A 13,466-nucleotide genomic window follows, 5' to 3' on the forward strand; every position below is an offset into this window, starting at 1 on the left:
CTAGGGCAGTATCAGGTCTAACCACAATCTCCTGCATCAACTGACTTAAGAAAAGGTGGAAACATTGGTTGAGCTTAGCAAGGTCCCAGCTACTACCATCTGCCATAAAGAGGTCAGATACATGAAGATTATTTAGGGAGTCATCCACCACCCCCAACTCTTCCAGTGTCACATGGTTATTAAGACACTTAAGCCAGGGATCCTTCAGAATGGAGGTGGTGGTGCATTTCCCTATTCTCCACATCAGCCCCCTACTGATGGAATTGAAAACATTCACGTGTTTTGAAGTTTTGACCCTAACCCAGTCTTGACCGACCCGACTCTAAGCCCTATAAAGTCCTCACATAGTTTAGGGTAGGACCGATCCAGCCCTAATGCCTTCTAAGGCAGGGTCAGGGCTAAGATTCTGAAACATAGGCCCGACCCTAACCAAGCCCTAGTTTATAATTTCACTGTAAAATACACAACTAAAACTATCCAACTCCTTGTTACATATTTTCAATTAAAATAACACTGTCATTTGTAATTTATCACTTACCATGTGTGTACTTATAATAACTTGTCTTATATCATAAAAACTTGTAAACCTAATTGTTTCTATCTCACAACTCACGTACATCTCACAACTCCCAGTCTAACATAGTCGCCAAGAACAATAATGAGCACTGGGCACTAGCCTAATGAAAAATAGGTTGACGTCAGTAAAAATTCATTCCATACTCTTATTTGTCTTTGTGTTCTTCAATGTTAAATGTAATTTTGGTGAGATTTGAGTACAAGAAATAACAGATTTATGTCAGTGAAAGCTCATTCCAAAATGTGTCTTGTGCATTTTAGTTGTAATTTTGAAATATAAATATGAGTCTCTATGTACTTCAGTTTATTAGATTGTGGATATGCATTTTAAATTGTTGGACTTATCAATAATTATTACTAGATTAGTTGTTATTCAAATTTCAAAGTGGTGAGACTTTGAGTTTGCAAATCTTTAAAAAAAATTTGTAATATAAATGAGTTTTAAAACCAATGCAGTAAAAAGAATCAAATATATAGGCCCGGCCCTAAACTGTTAAAGAAGGCTTAGGGTAAGATAAGGGCTTGAAATTTAGACTTATGACCCGGCCCTAATGGGACTTTAGGGCCGGGCTGGCCCTAATAACTAAAATACTTTAAATGTTTAGGGCCGGACTAGCCTGACTCGACCCATTGCCCCACCCCCTATTATAGAGTTTAGTTAATGGAAACCTTTGAATTTTGCAAAGCCCACAAACACATACCAAAAAATTGTGTTGGTGAAGTTTTAAAATACTGGATTTTTGTGACTATTTTAAAGTTCATCATGTAATTCCTCTTCAAACTCATTTGGTGATATCTTAAAGTTGGCCCCTCGTATTGTTTTAGTCATTTATAGGGTTCACAATTATGAACAAAATGTTATAATTCAACTGGATATTTTTGTTTTTCAAAAAAACAGCATAAGGTCAAAATATTTATGATTATGAAATTAGTCGAAATCAAAATATGATATGGGTCAAAATAGTGTGAATTTCGGTTTTTTAGATTTTTGAAATTTCAAAATCATTCCGAACATGTAAAATTAAAATTTGGATCAAATCATACATCCCCGGTATACAAGGCTTTCTAATTCTTTAAGAGGTTTATTTAAAAGATATGCGATATAACCATAACTTGTTATTTTGATGAAATGTTTGGCATTCTGCCAAATATTTTGATTTTTGAGAAATTCGCAAATCCAAATTAAGAGTCGAAAAAATCTAAATTTCGAAATGTTCTCAAAATATAACGGAATAAAAATCAGAATTTCAATTTTTTGATTTGTCAGAATTCCGGATATTTTGAAATCTTGAACTATGGATATATAACTAAAAAGACCTCTCCTTGTTCAGAAGAAAATGAGGATTTGGACAAAATAAATGAAATAGAATAAATCCTAGTGAATTTGAATGGAAAAGAAAAAAGAAATTATGAATTCAACTTTCACTTTAAAGAGACGTATTATAAAAATAGCCGAGTTTATGAACTTTTTTATCTCGATGGAAATTAAGAAAATTCGAAGTTAGAAATAAATCGTATCGGCGAGAGCATTTAAGATAAGTTTTTTTCGAGTTTGATGAGTCTTTGGACAATATAAACTTCAAGTTTGATGAATCTCTAAGCAATATAAGTTTTCGGGCTAGTGTCATTCAATATAACCAGTTTGGACTTCTCCAAACCCTCTAAATATTTAAAAAATATTAATTTTTTTTAATTACTTAGAAGTATTATTATTATTATTTGTGTGTTTAAAAATATATATATATAAACAATAAACAAAATTACACTTACGAATTGACAATGAACAAAACAAATTATACTGTTATTAAAAAAAAAAACTACTAATTATTTTATTATTATTTTTTATATGAGGATGAAGTGAATAAGTGATGAACAAACCAAACAAATAGTCAGATAAATTCCAGCAAAAAAACACAATCAGATAAATAGCTAGGCAATCATGGCATAGGCGCGCATAGCCTAGTAGCGGCTAAGGTACACTTTAAATGAACAGCCATTGTGGATTTGGGCTTGAAGCCGGTCAACTATTCCAAGTTCATAAGTTATGGGTCCCAGCATGTAGGAAGGGGTGCATCTTCGTTAGAAGACTAGACTTTGCTGTGACGGGACCTTGAAAAAAAATTGGTCGTTTGGTAAGTAGACATGGCTTTAGCCGGATTTTTTCCACTCACTCGGTGAGATATTGCGTACCGGGATCACATCCATGTCTATTTCGTGACAATTGTGCTTAATTGTCTGCATTAGCTCCTCTAGTTGTTTACTTAAAGTATTTAGTATTTAACGTCCACATTCATTTGCTCCATACTACCGTGGATTCGTGGTGATTGCTTAATATCTACCCAGCACAGTATACATAGAGCACCATGTTTATATGGGTTAAGGAAATGTGCGTGTATAACAAGGAACAATGAGTCTACACAACCACAATAACATGGATATCATTTTATGAAAGGCGTGTTTTATATCCACTTTGGTGCACAATTTTTTTGGCAAGCCAATTGAACAGGGTTAAAATTATGAATCAAACAATTTTCCTATTCGTTTGCCTGGGCCAAAAAAACCACGCCCCAAACACTTTCGAAGGGGTTTTGCGTCTTGCCGTATATCCTCTAATGGTTGTAAATTGTGATCATGTCTCCTCTGAGCTTGTTATGACCATTTTCAATGGGGGTGTAAAATTACATCTCCACATAGCTCCACTTAGATGTCATTAGGATTTTACAACTCCAATTGCAAATTATTTTATAGTTCATAAATTTTTATTATCTATTATTCTCAACGGAGAAGTGTAAAATAATTTAATTTTAAACTCGAATGACACTTGAATTGAGAGAGACGTTACTTCAAGTGTCGTCTGAATTTAAAAATTTCAAATTGTGACTTTATAAATAGATAGGACTTTTTTGTTTTGTTTAGACGTGTGTTCAAGTGTTCCCGGGCTATTTATTAACTAATAGAGAGATGTGAAATTCTCCGCTCTCTCTATCAACTAATAGTTTAACACTCCTATTAGATAGAGTTTTTTTGACACTTCGAATGTAAACTTTCCACTCTATACGATTTACACCCCTCATTAGAGATGCTACTATATCAACCATTCTTTAGCCAACAATCAATCAACTTATTATTCTTCTCAAAAAATTTATAAAATTCGCATATTCTACTTACAGAAACAAAAGAATAAAAACATGCACAAAATGACTAATCACATAATCAGTCTACTAATAATCAACTGATAAAAACCACATAATCAAGTGTTAAAAGAAACACACCAAACCACAAACAATCAGTCAAACCACACTTTTTTATATTTTCCCATTTTCTATTATTCCAGCCTTCCAGGATACCGAGACCAACCGTGGCCCAAATCATGTCGAAAGTCAAAAATACCCCACCCTCATTTCCCTCTCAAAAATTCCACATCAACCAGTCCACTCCACATAGGCAGCCACGTAACTCACGTCAACGAATAATACGTTTAGAAAATGCCACGTATGACAATAAATGAGTTTGAGAAAGCGACGTCTGTGTTTTGTCGTGTACCGAGGAGATCTCGTCTTTAAATACAGCAGTGTTAATTGAAAGCCCAAGAGTTCTGGTCTTTTATTTATTTTTTTTTTTCTCTCTCTTCGTTTTATGTTTTTTTACCAGGGCACTCCAATCTTTAGTCTGAAAAGCGGTTTTAGTTCTCCCAAAAGCGGTTTTGAGGTAAAAAATAGTTGTTTTTATAAATTACTTGTTTTTTTCTGTGATCTGATTTGGTTTCATTTGTGTATAGTGTTGTTTTTAACTCGATCTGTGATGATTGTAGTGTTTTGAGTGAAGTCGTTTTACACTGTGATGTATGATTTAGTTGGTTCATTTGTTGGATTTTGGATTTTGATCATGATTTGCTGGACAAAGTAAAGTAGGAAAATTAGGGTTTTGTTTTTAGGTCAGTTGGTAGTTAGATTATTTTATGGGTTTTGATTTGATTTTTAATATTTGAAATTTTGAGTTTTTAGTTGTGAGGACACTGATCTAAATTATTTAGGGTTTTAGAGTATTAGGGTTTTATATATAGCATTTAGAGTTGTTGTTGGTTTTTGGCTTGAGCATTTTGGTTTGTTAACTTTGACTGGTTGTTTGGAATTTGGTAGGTCAGAATCTCTTGTTACGTAGGCTTAGGGAGCTAACAAGCATTAAGTCGTTTTGGTTGTTTTGTTTAAATTATTAACTTGTTGATTTTGTGCAGCAATCATGGTGAGAAAGAAGAGGAGTGAGGCTACTGGTGGTGAGGAGAGCTCGGAGGGACAATCCTCGAGCGGTGGTGGACGTGGAGGTGCCCAAGCACCACCCTCAAGAGGTGGTGGACGTGGAGGTGCCCAAGCACCACCCTCGAGTGGTGGTGGACGTGGAGGTGCCCAAGCACCACCCTCGAGCGGTGGTGGACGTCCAGGACCACCAGTGCAGCAACAGTATCCACCACTCCAGCAAGGAGGTGGTCGTGGTGCAGGGCAACAAGGTGGAAGAGGTTGGGGACCTTCTCAACCTCAACAAGGGGGGCGAGGAGGATACAGTGGTGGCCCTCAAGGCGGTGCCCCTTTTCAACCTCAGCAAGGGGGCCGAGGAGGATACGCTGGCGGTCCTCAAGGACATGGTGGGTACAGCCCACAAGGTGGAATGGCAGCACCACCTCAATTTGGAGCTCTTCCTACTGGATATCAAGGCCGAGGTCAGCCACCTCCTATGCAAGTTCCACAACCTCGTGCTGTTGGTGTTGGTGGCGGTTTTACTGGTGGTCCTGGTGGACCACCGCTTCCCGAGCTGCATCAAGCCAAGGTTTCACTTGAAGGTGTAGTTACTCCAGCTGGAACCAACTACTGAAGCTGGATCTTCTTCCCAGGCACCTGCACTCAGCTCTCCTGCTGTTGCACAGCAACTTCAGCAGCTTGCCATTGAACCCCAGGAGGCCCCAAGTCAGGCAATTGCCCCTGTGTCAAGTAAATCTTTGAGATTCCCTCTTCGTCCTGGAAAGGGGAAGAATGGGACGAAATGTGTTGTTAAAGCAAATCATTTCTTTGCTGAGCTGCCTGACAAAGACCTTCACCAGTATGATGTAAGGCTCATTTGTTAACCTTTTTCTGTATATCTAGTGTTTCAATAACTGAACTTCGTACTTATTTTTTATTTTTATCTTCATCAGGTTTCAATTTCACCTGAAGGCACTTCGAGGGGAGTGAATCGTGCTGTCATAGCAGAGCTTGTAAAGCTGTATAGACTCTCTCATCTTGGAAATCGTCTCCCTGCTTATGATGGCCGAAAGAGTCTTTATACTGCTGGCCCTCTGCCCTTTGCTACAAGGGAATTCTCTATAACTTTAATTGATGAAGATGATGGAACAGGTGCTCCTAGGTGGGTTTGCTTTATTTACATTTGAATTATCAATATCTTTCATGCCTCCTTGCTTTTTGTGTCTAACCTTGTTCATGTTTAATCCGTGGTACAGGAGGGAAAGACAATTCAGGGTTGTCATCAAGTTTGCTGCCCGAGCTGATTTGCACCATTTAGGGATGTTTTTACAAGGAAAACAGGCTGATGCACCCCAGGAAGCTCTTCAAGTTCTTGATATTGTCTTACGGGAACTGCCTACTAAAAAGTATTATACGTTTCCATTGTAATATCAGTCCTGTTTGTTTAAGGTTATCCAATCTTCAACGCTGACAAATACAATACAATATCTCTGTTGTGTAGTTATACACCTGTAGGCCGGTCGTTTTATAATCCCAGTTTGGGGAAAAGACAGACCCTTGGAGAGGGGTTAGAGAGTTGGCGTGGTTTTTATCAGAGTATCCGTCCAACCCAGATGGGCCTGTCATTGAATATTGGTAAGCATACGGATTTCAGTTTTGTGGTAGTTCCTTGTATGTTATTGTATAAAAGTATATATTTGTGCGTCTTATTTGTTGTATTCATGGGTTCAATAATTTCCGTAGTTTTAGCACTATATTACATATATCTGCCACTTCTGAATTGTCTACCAAGTTGTTATCAACAATGTATTTTCTAGTTTATCGAAAAAAGAGAGAAAACAATGCACTTTCTAGGCCTGTTCATTGATGATCTCGTCTCTCTGCCTATGATGAGGCTTAGTTCTATATCCTGGTGGTTGAATGGATGCTTGTGTTTGTGATACTAAGAGATTTCTCATCATGCAGATATGTCATCCACTGCGTTTATTGAGCCACTACCGGTTGTGGAATTCGTGTCACAACTTTTGATGCGGGATGCTGTCCAAAGGCCTCTGTCTGATTCCGACCGTGTAAAGGTCTGTTTTTTCATATACCTTTTCCGGCTATATATATGTAAAGTAAAATATGCAAGTAAAACTTCACCTATAAAATGAATTCAAACTTGATTTTTTGTGGATATGATATACTTGCCATAAAAATATACCATGGTTTCATACTAGGACTGTCAATAGGTTTTGATAACCTGATCATTGATCCGAACCAAACCGATAAAAAACGGTTTGGGTTTTATAATTTAGTTTGTCCTCTACCAACCCGAAACTGAACCGATAAGATATTGGTTTGGTTTGGGTTTGCCCTCCACCGAACCGATATGAACCCGAACCGATAAGATAGCATTTTAGTAATATTTATGATTAATTTTGTATATGTTTATCAATTGTGTTGTTAAAATTAATTAATTTAATTTAAAATTTAATTGATTTTATAGTTTTCGGTTTGGGTCGGGTTCAGTTTGCAATATATTTTATCGGTTTGGTTTGGTTTCGGATTAAATATAATATTATCGGTTCGGTTTCGGGTTCTCAATTTTCTTATCGGTTTGGGTTTGGATTTTTCAAAACCCGACCCAAACCGATCTATTGACAGTCCTATTTCATACCATGGTTTATACCATGCTCCACAATTTTTTTTTATTTTTATGCAAGCTTGTTTTAAATGAGATCAGTAACTCTTTGATGCTAGCGGGGCTCGAGCCCCAGGCCTCTGATATCATCACCCAAACGTTTTGCCGACTTTGCTAGTCACCCACAAGACGAACTATAACCTAATTTTTTGTGGATATATCCACCAACAAACCATGAAGATCAACTTCCACAAAATTTCAGCTCATTTGATGATGTTTAACAATGTCAAAAGATGATTGAAAAATCAGGGCTGTTAAAAAAAATTCAAAGTTGTCAATAATTTTTAGATAGGATAGATATTTTCAAATGAGCCGAATTTTTGTGGGGTATCCATCCATTGTTAGTAGATCATATCCACAAAATATTAGCTTTTAACTCATCTTGTAAAGGGATGTGGTATAAACCATGGTATAAAAAACTATGGTAAACGGATCCCTCCCCATAAAAATCATGATATATATATCTTGCTATTAGTAAAGTACGTAAATAAAATTTCACCTAGAAAATGAATTTGAACTTTATTTTTTGTGGATATGATGTACTCGCTATAAAAATCATCTCCACAAAATTTCATCTAATTTGAAAACCTCTAACCTAGAAGTGTATATGTTGCATTGGTCGTAGACTCTTTTGTAATACTATTATCTGGTATTGGCAGATTAAAAAGGCACTTCGAGGTGTGAAGGTTGAAGTCACACACCGTGGAAACATGCGCAGGAAGTATCGTATATTTGGTTTAACGTCACAGGCAACAAGAGAGTTGACGTAAGCTTTGGTGGTTATGATTTACTAGATTTTCTCATACTTTCTGATATGATGATTGTGTTTCATTTGCATGTTTGGCTTAAATAGATTTCCCGTTGATGAGAGGGGTACTATCAAATCTGTGGTGCAATACTTCCAAGAAACTTATGGTTTTGTCATTCAAAATACTCATTGGCCATGTCTGCAAGTGGGAAGTCAGCAGAGGCCAAATTTTCTGCCTATGGAGGTCAATACTTTTTCCTGCATATGGAGGTCATTGCTTTCCCATTTTGGTGTATGAATCTGTTTGTGATGGATTGTATTTGATTTCAGGTTTGTAAAATTGTGGAGGGCCAAAGGTATTCCAAGAGGTTGAATGAGAGGCAGATTACTGCTTTACTGAAAGTGACTTGCCAGCGTCCTTATGACAGAGAGATGGATATTTTGAAGGTGTGTAATGCTTACTCATTTTTCTGTCTGCATGTGCACCCCCACCCCCAAAACACACACACACACTATCATGGGTAATTGTTAATTATCATCTTGAAATTGTAGTCTTGGGCGCGCGCAAATGGCATATTTTTTTTGGTGCTCCTAAACAGTTCTCTATGGTAATGCGCTTATATGGTGAGGAAACTGTGTGCATTGGAGGGTAGTAGGGAAGAGTCATGATGTGGTTAATAATAAGTGAGATGTTGTCTTCTAAAAGGTTTTGTTTGTTTGTTGATTTTTTTTATCAGACTGTTAGGGCAAATGCTTATGATAAGGATGATTATGCCAAGGAATTTGGCATCAAAATTAGTGATAAACTTGCTGCTGTCGAAGCTCGTGTATTGCCTGCACCCTGGGTAAGTGTATCTCTGAACAGAGTTCTGTTTTTGGTTTGCGTTCTTATATTCATGCTTTCTTGTGTTCATTGGTTGTTGCAATATTGTCACAGCTTAAATATCATGAAACTGGAAAAGAGAAGGATTGCCTTCCACAAGTTGGGCAGTGGAACATGATGAACAAGGTATTATCTTCGTTACGAGTAGAAACATTTGACTGCTAAGGTATTGATTTTTGATCCGTGTTTAGGAACATTTGTGAAAGCTGTGTTCCGTGTACTGTGCAAAATGATCTTTAGAGTGTTAAATCTTAAATGGTATATATCTGTATGACAAATGTAAAAAGAATGTTTATAGAGACGAAGCATTTGTACCATATATTTTGTTTAGGATTGACCTAATATGTATGTAATATGACATGTAATATATCCTGAATCTGAAACTTTTCCATTTTTTGCCAATTGCAGAAAATGGTTGATGGAGGAATATAAATGTAATATATATGTGTGATAAATTTAAAAAGAACGTTTCTGGAGACAATGTATTTCAGTATTTGTACTGCATATTTTGTTTGGGTTTGAGTGTTTGGCCCATTATGTATGTTATATGACAAGGAATATATCCTGAATCTGATTTTTTTTTTCCATATTTTGCAAATTGCAGAAAATGGTTAATGGAGGAACCGTTAACAACTGGATGTGTATTAATTTTTCACGAAACGTGCAAGAATCTGTTGCACGTGGTTTTTGTCACGAGCTTGCTCAAATGTGTGCTGTCTCTGGCATGGTAAAGAGTGAAACTTCCATTATATATTGTTTATGGCCTCATGCTTCTATGAGATTTTGTACTACTAAGTCATGCTGTTCGGATTATGTACAGGCATTTAGGCTTGAACCTGTGCTTCCAGCATATCAAGCTCGCCCTGACCAGGTTGAACGGGCCTTGAAGACTCGGTACCAAGAGGCCTTGACCAGGCTTCAGGGTAGGGAGCTTGACCTTCTGATTGTTATCTTGCCTGATAACAATGGCCCTTTATATGGTATGGTCCCCTCTTTTCCTTCCCTCGCTATGTAATAAAGTGTTTTTAAGATGAAACTGTTTGCAGCATATCAAGCTTGCCCTGACAAAGTGTTTTTAAGCTTGGATCTTTTTAAGATGAAAGTGTTTTTAAGCTTTATTGTTGAAACTGTTTTCTCTGTAAAGAAGTTGAAGTACCGGTTTTCTTCTCTGTATTTGCAGGTGATTTAAAGCGGATATGCGAGACAGACCTTGGACTCGTATCCCAATGTTGCTTGACCAAACATGTTTTTAAGATGAATAAGCAGTATCTGGCAAATGTAGCCTTGAAGATAAATGTGAAGGTCGGGGGACGAAACACAGTGCTCATTGATGCACTTTCAAGACGTATACCTGTGGTCAGCGATGAACCAACAATCATCTTTGGTGCTGATGTAACTCATCCTCATCCTGGGGAAGATTCAAGTCCCTCTATTGCTGCTGTAAGTATCTGCATATATGCTGAGTTTAGTCCATGAACGGGTTTGATTAAACATGTTCTGTTTGCTTGCCTTACATATTGGTTGAGTGATGAATCGTTTATATCATTCTTACGAATTGTTTGTCTAAAAGTTGTTTTGTTTTGTTTTTTATAGGTTGTAGCTTCTCAAGATTGGCCTGAAATCACCAAGTATGCTGGTTTGGTTTGTGCTCAAGCCCATCGCCAGGAATTGATCCAGGATCTGTACAAAGTTTGGCAGGATCCTCAAAAAGGAACAATGACTGGAGGAATGGTTAAGTATGTTCATCGATACCGTAATTGACTTGAAATGTACCATGTGTAATCTTGAGGAAGTTAATTAAGCTCTCTCCCTCTCTCAGGGATCTTTTGAGATCTTTTCACAAGGCTACTGGTCAAAAACCTTCCCGAATAATATTCTACCGGTATGTTCCTCTTATTACATTCTTTTGCTTTGGCTCTTGTTTATGCCATGCTAATGATGCACTCTCCATATCTGCAGGGATGGAGTCAGTGAGGGACAATTTTATCAAGTCTTGCTTTATGAACTGGATGCAATTCGTAAGGTAAAGTCATATACTCATATGTTTCACACAGTTCTCTAATGTGGATATGGTGCTTAACTTTTATTTTGCTTAGGTCCCACTTAGGGGTTTGACTCTGGAATGAGTATTGCAAAGAATGACTTGATTTGTATGATTTATATCATTGAAGTAGGTATGCTAGCGGTTGTGTCTCTCAAAGTAAATAATAATAACAGTTAAGAAAGATCTGTGTCTAAAGTAATCTAACAGATGCTCCACTATTTGTTAGTATTTTTGTAATTAAGAACTAAATTTATGTTGATTAAGCAGAATACATGTTTTGGTTGCAACAAAATGTCGTAACGGTATTTCTCATCTTACTTGTTTCTTTGTTAGGCATGTGCCTCTCTAGAACCAAACTATCAGCCCAGAGTCACATTTGTTGTGGTTCAAAAGCGCCACCATACAAGGTTGTTTGCTAATAATCACAACGATCGACGTACAATTGATAGGAGTGGGAACATATTACCTGGTATGTTATTACTCACTTTTATCATTGCTATTGAGATAACTCTTTCTTCATGTTCCTTTTATAATGAAATATATGTTTTAATTGTAATATGCAGGCACGGTTGTGGACTCCAAGATCTGCCATCCTACTGAGTTCGATTTTTATCTTTGCAGCCATGCGGGTATACAGGTATCACATCTCTTCTTTTTTCTTTAAATTTTCGCTGTTTTGATATTTGATTTTTGATGAGTTTTGTTATGGTACACTATGAAGGGAACAAGCCGTCCAGCTCATTATCATGTTTTATGGGATGAGAACAACTTCAGTGCTGATGGGCTGCAGTCTCTTACTAACAACCTATGCTACACGTATGAAACTTTCGCTTGATGAATCTCTTTGTTTACTACTTTAGAGGTGGACTTTCTCCAAAATAATTAACTTTGGTACTTTGTCATTGAGTTGTTTTTGGTATATTTTCCTCCCTTTGCAGATACGCCAGGTGCACCCGATCGGTCTCCATAGGTTAGCTCTCTCTATCTCTTTTATATATATATATATATATTCCCTTGAGTTCCATTTTACCCTTGTTTGATCACCAGTCGTGGCTGTTTTTTTTCGTTAAGTTTATTCTTGAATTTGAAATCACTTTAGTTTTCTAAATTTGGTGACAGTGGTTTGTCTACTCTTCCTGAATTGTCTACTTCCTGAAGTATTAATTTTGGAAGATTTTAGGGTTTTATAGATCTGCACCCCTATTTTGAAACGAAATTAGAATCCCCCCCCCCCCCCAAAGTCACACACCGTGAATGTCTCTATTATCTCGTGGTGAAATGTCCTAACTACCTTTTCTTAGTTATCTTAGAATGGGGGTGTTTCTCTTGTTCCAGGTTTGTATTAGGGGGACAAGTCTAAATAAAATAGTAATGTTGGGGGTGTTTCTCTAATTATAGGTTTATATTGGGGTTGCAAGTCTAAATAAAAAGTTGGTAAATAGTGTAATTCATGTGTAGTTATTCTAGTTGTACTTATAGTCTTGAATGACTAAAAACCAACTAGAATTTTGAGTTAGAACTGTATGAATGACAAACTCTATGTACTTTTGTCATTAATGGTCTGGAGTTAGGTTTTAGTGAAAAAATGAATGTTTTTTACACAAATGTACAACTAGAATGCTTTTTACACAACCCAAGATTTTATCCTAAATCTTCATTGAGATAGTGTAGATTTCTTCTTATTTGGATAATATATTTGGATAAATAGTGTGCTTTTAAATTGTTATTAAATGTTTGTATGGTTGTGCTATGGCAGTACCCCCAGCATACTATGCCCATTTGGCTGCCTTTAGAGCACGCTTTTATATGGAGCCCGATAACTCAGATAGTGGTTCGTTGAGCAGTGGTGCAGCAGCTGGTCGTGGTGCTGGTACTGGTGTCCGTCCTACAAGGGCTCAGGGAGGGAATGCAGCAGCAGTGAGACCTCTACCATCCCTGAAAGATAATGTGAAGAGAGTCATGTTCTACTGCTAGATGTCTCTGATTGGCAAAATTACTTTGTTCAGATATCACTTTTGTGGACAGTTTCATTTCATCCTCTGGAATCATCTCTTATGCTAATTGCTTTCAGAGGATGACAACAAACTATTTATCTTTTTAGTGTGCATTTCTCTTGGCAGATGGATCTATTTTACTGAGCGTACTTGTGTTTACTGTGTTATATGTATTATTTTGGTGATTTGGGATTCAAATATCAATTTTCTCTCCATAAAATAGGGAATTGGTATCTACATGCGTGCAACCGCTTCCTAGTTTTTGATTATTTTGGGCGGTTTATGGAATTAAATAACTGTTAGTGC

The 13,466-nt window shown here is 36.9% G+C and overlaps 1 protein-coding gene across 1 annotated transcript; it reads left to right on the plus strand.

Moving 5' to 3' along the window:
- The first annotated feature begins 4,143 nt into the window (after positions 1 to 4,143).
- Positions 4,144 to 13,395, plus strand: LOC147521229 (protein argonaute 1B-like). Its single transcript, XM_086599762.1, has 22 exons — positions 4,144 to 4,284; positions 4,811 to 5,674; positions 5,762 to 5,970; positions 6,065 to 6,214; positions 6,310 to 6,443; positions 6,774 to 6,883; positions 8,151 to 8,257; positions 8,345 to 8,483; positions 8,570 to 8,686; positions 8,977 to 9,084; positions 9,177 to 9,248; positions 9,727 to 9,849; positions 9,943 to 10,102; positions 10,303 to 10,562; positions 10,716 to 10,858; positions 10,942 to 11,004; positions 11,082 to 11,145; positions 11,500 to 11,635; positions 11,730 to 11,803; positions 11,888 to 11,982; positions 12,105 to 12,136; positions 12,923 to 13,395. The coding sequence occupies exons 4-22, from the start codon at positions 6,129 to 6,131 to the stop codon at positions 13,138 to 13,140; spliced, it is 2,241 nt and encodes a 746-aa protein (XP_086455888.1). The 5' UTR covers positions 4,144 to 4,284; positions 4,811 to 5,674; positions 5,762 to 5,970; positions 6,065 to 6,128; the 3' UTR covers positions 13,141 to 13,395.
- The last annotated feature ends 71 nt before the right edge of the window (positions 13,396 to 13,466 follow it).

This window comes from Coptis chinensis, chromosome 1 (genome assembly GCF_015680905.1).
Source record: "Coptis chinensis isolate HL-2020 chromosome 1, ASM1568090v1, whole genome shotgun sequence".
In the NCBI taxonomy this organism is placed as follows: domain Eukaryota; kingdom Viridiplantae; phylum Streptophyta; class Magnoliopsida; order Ranunculales; family Ranunculaceae; genus Coptis; species Coptis chinensis.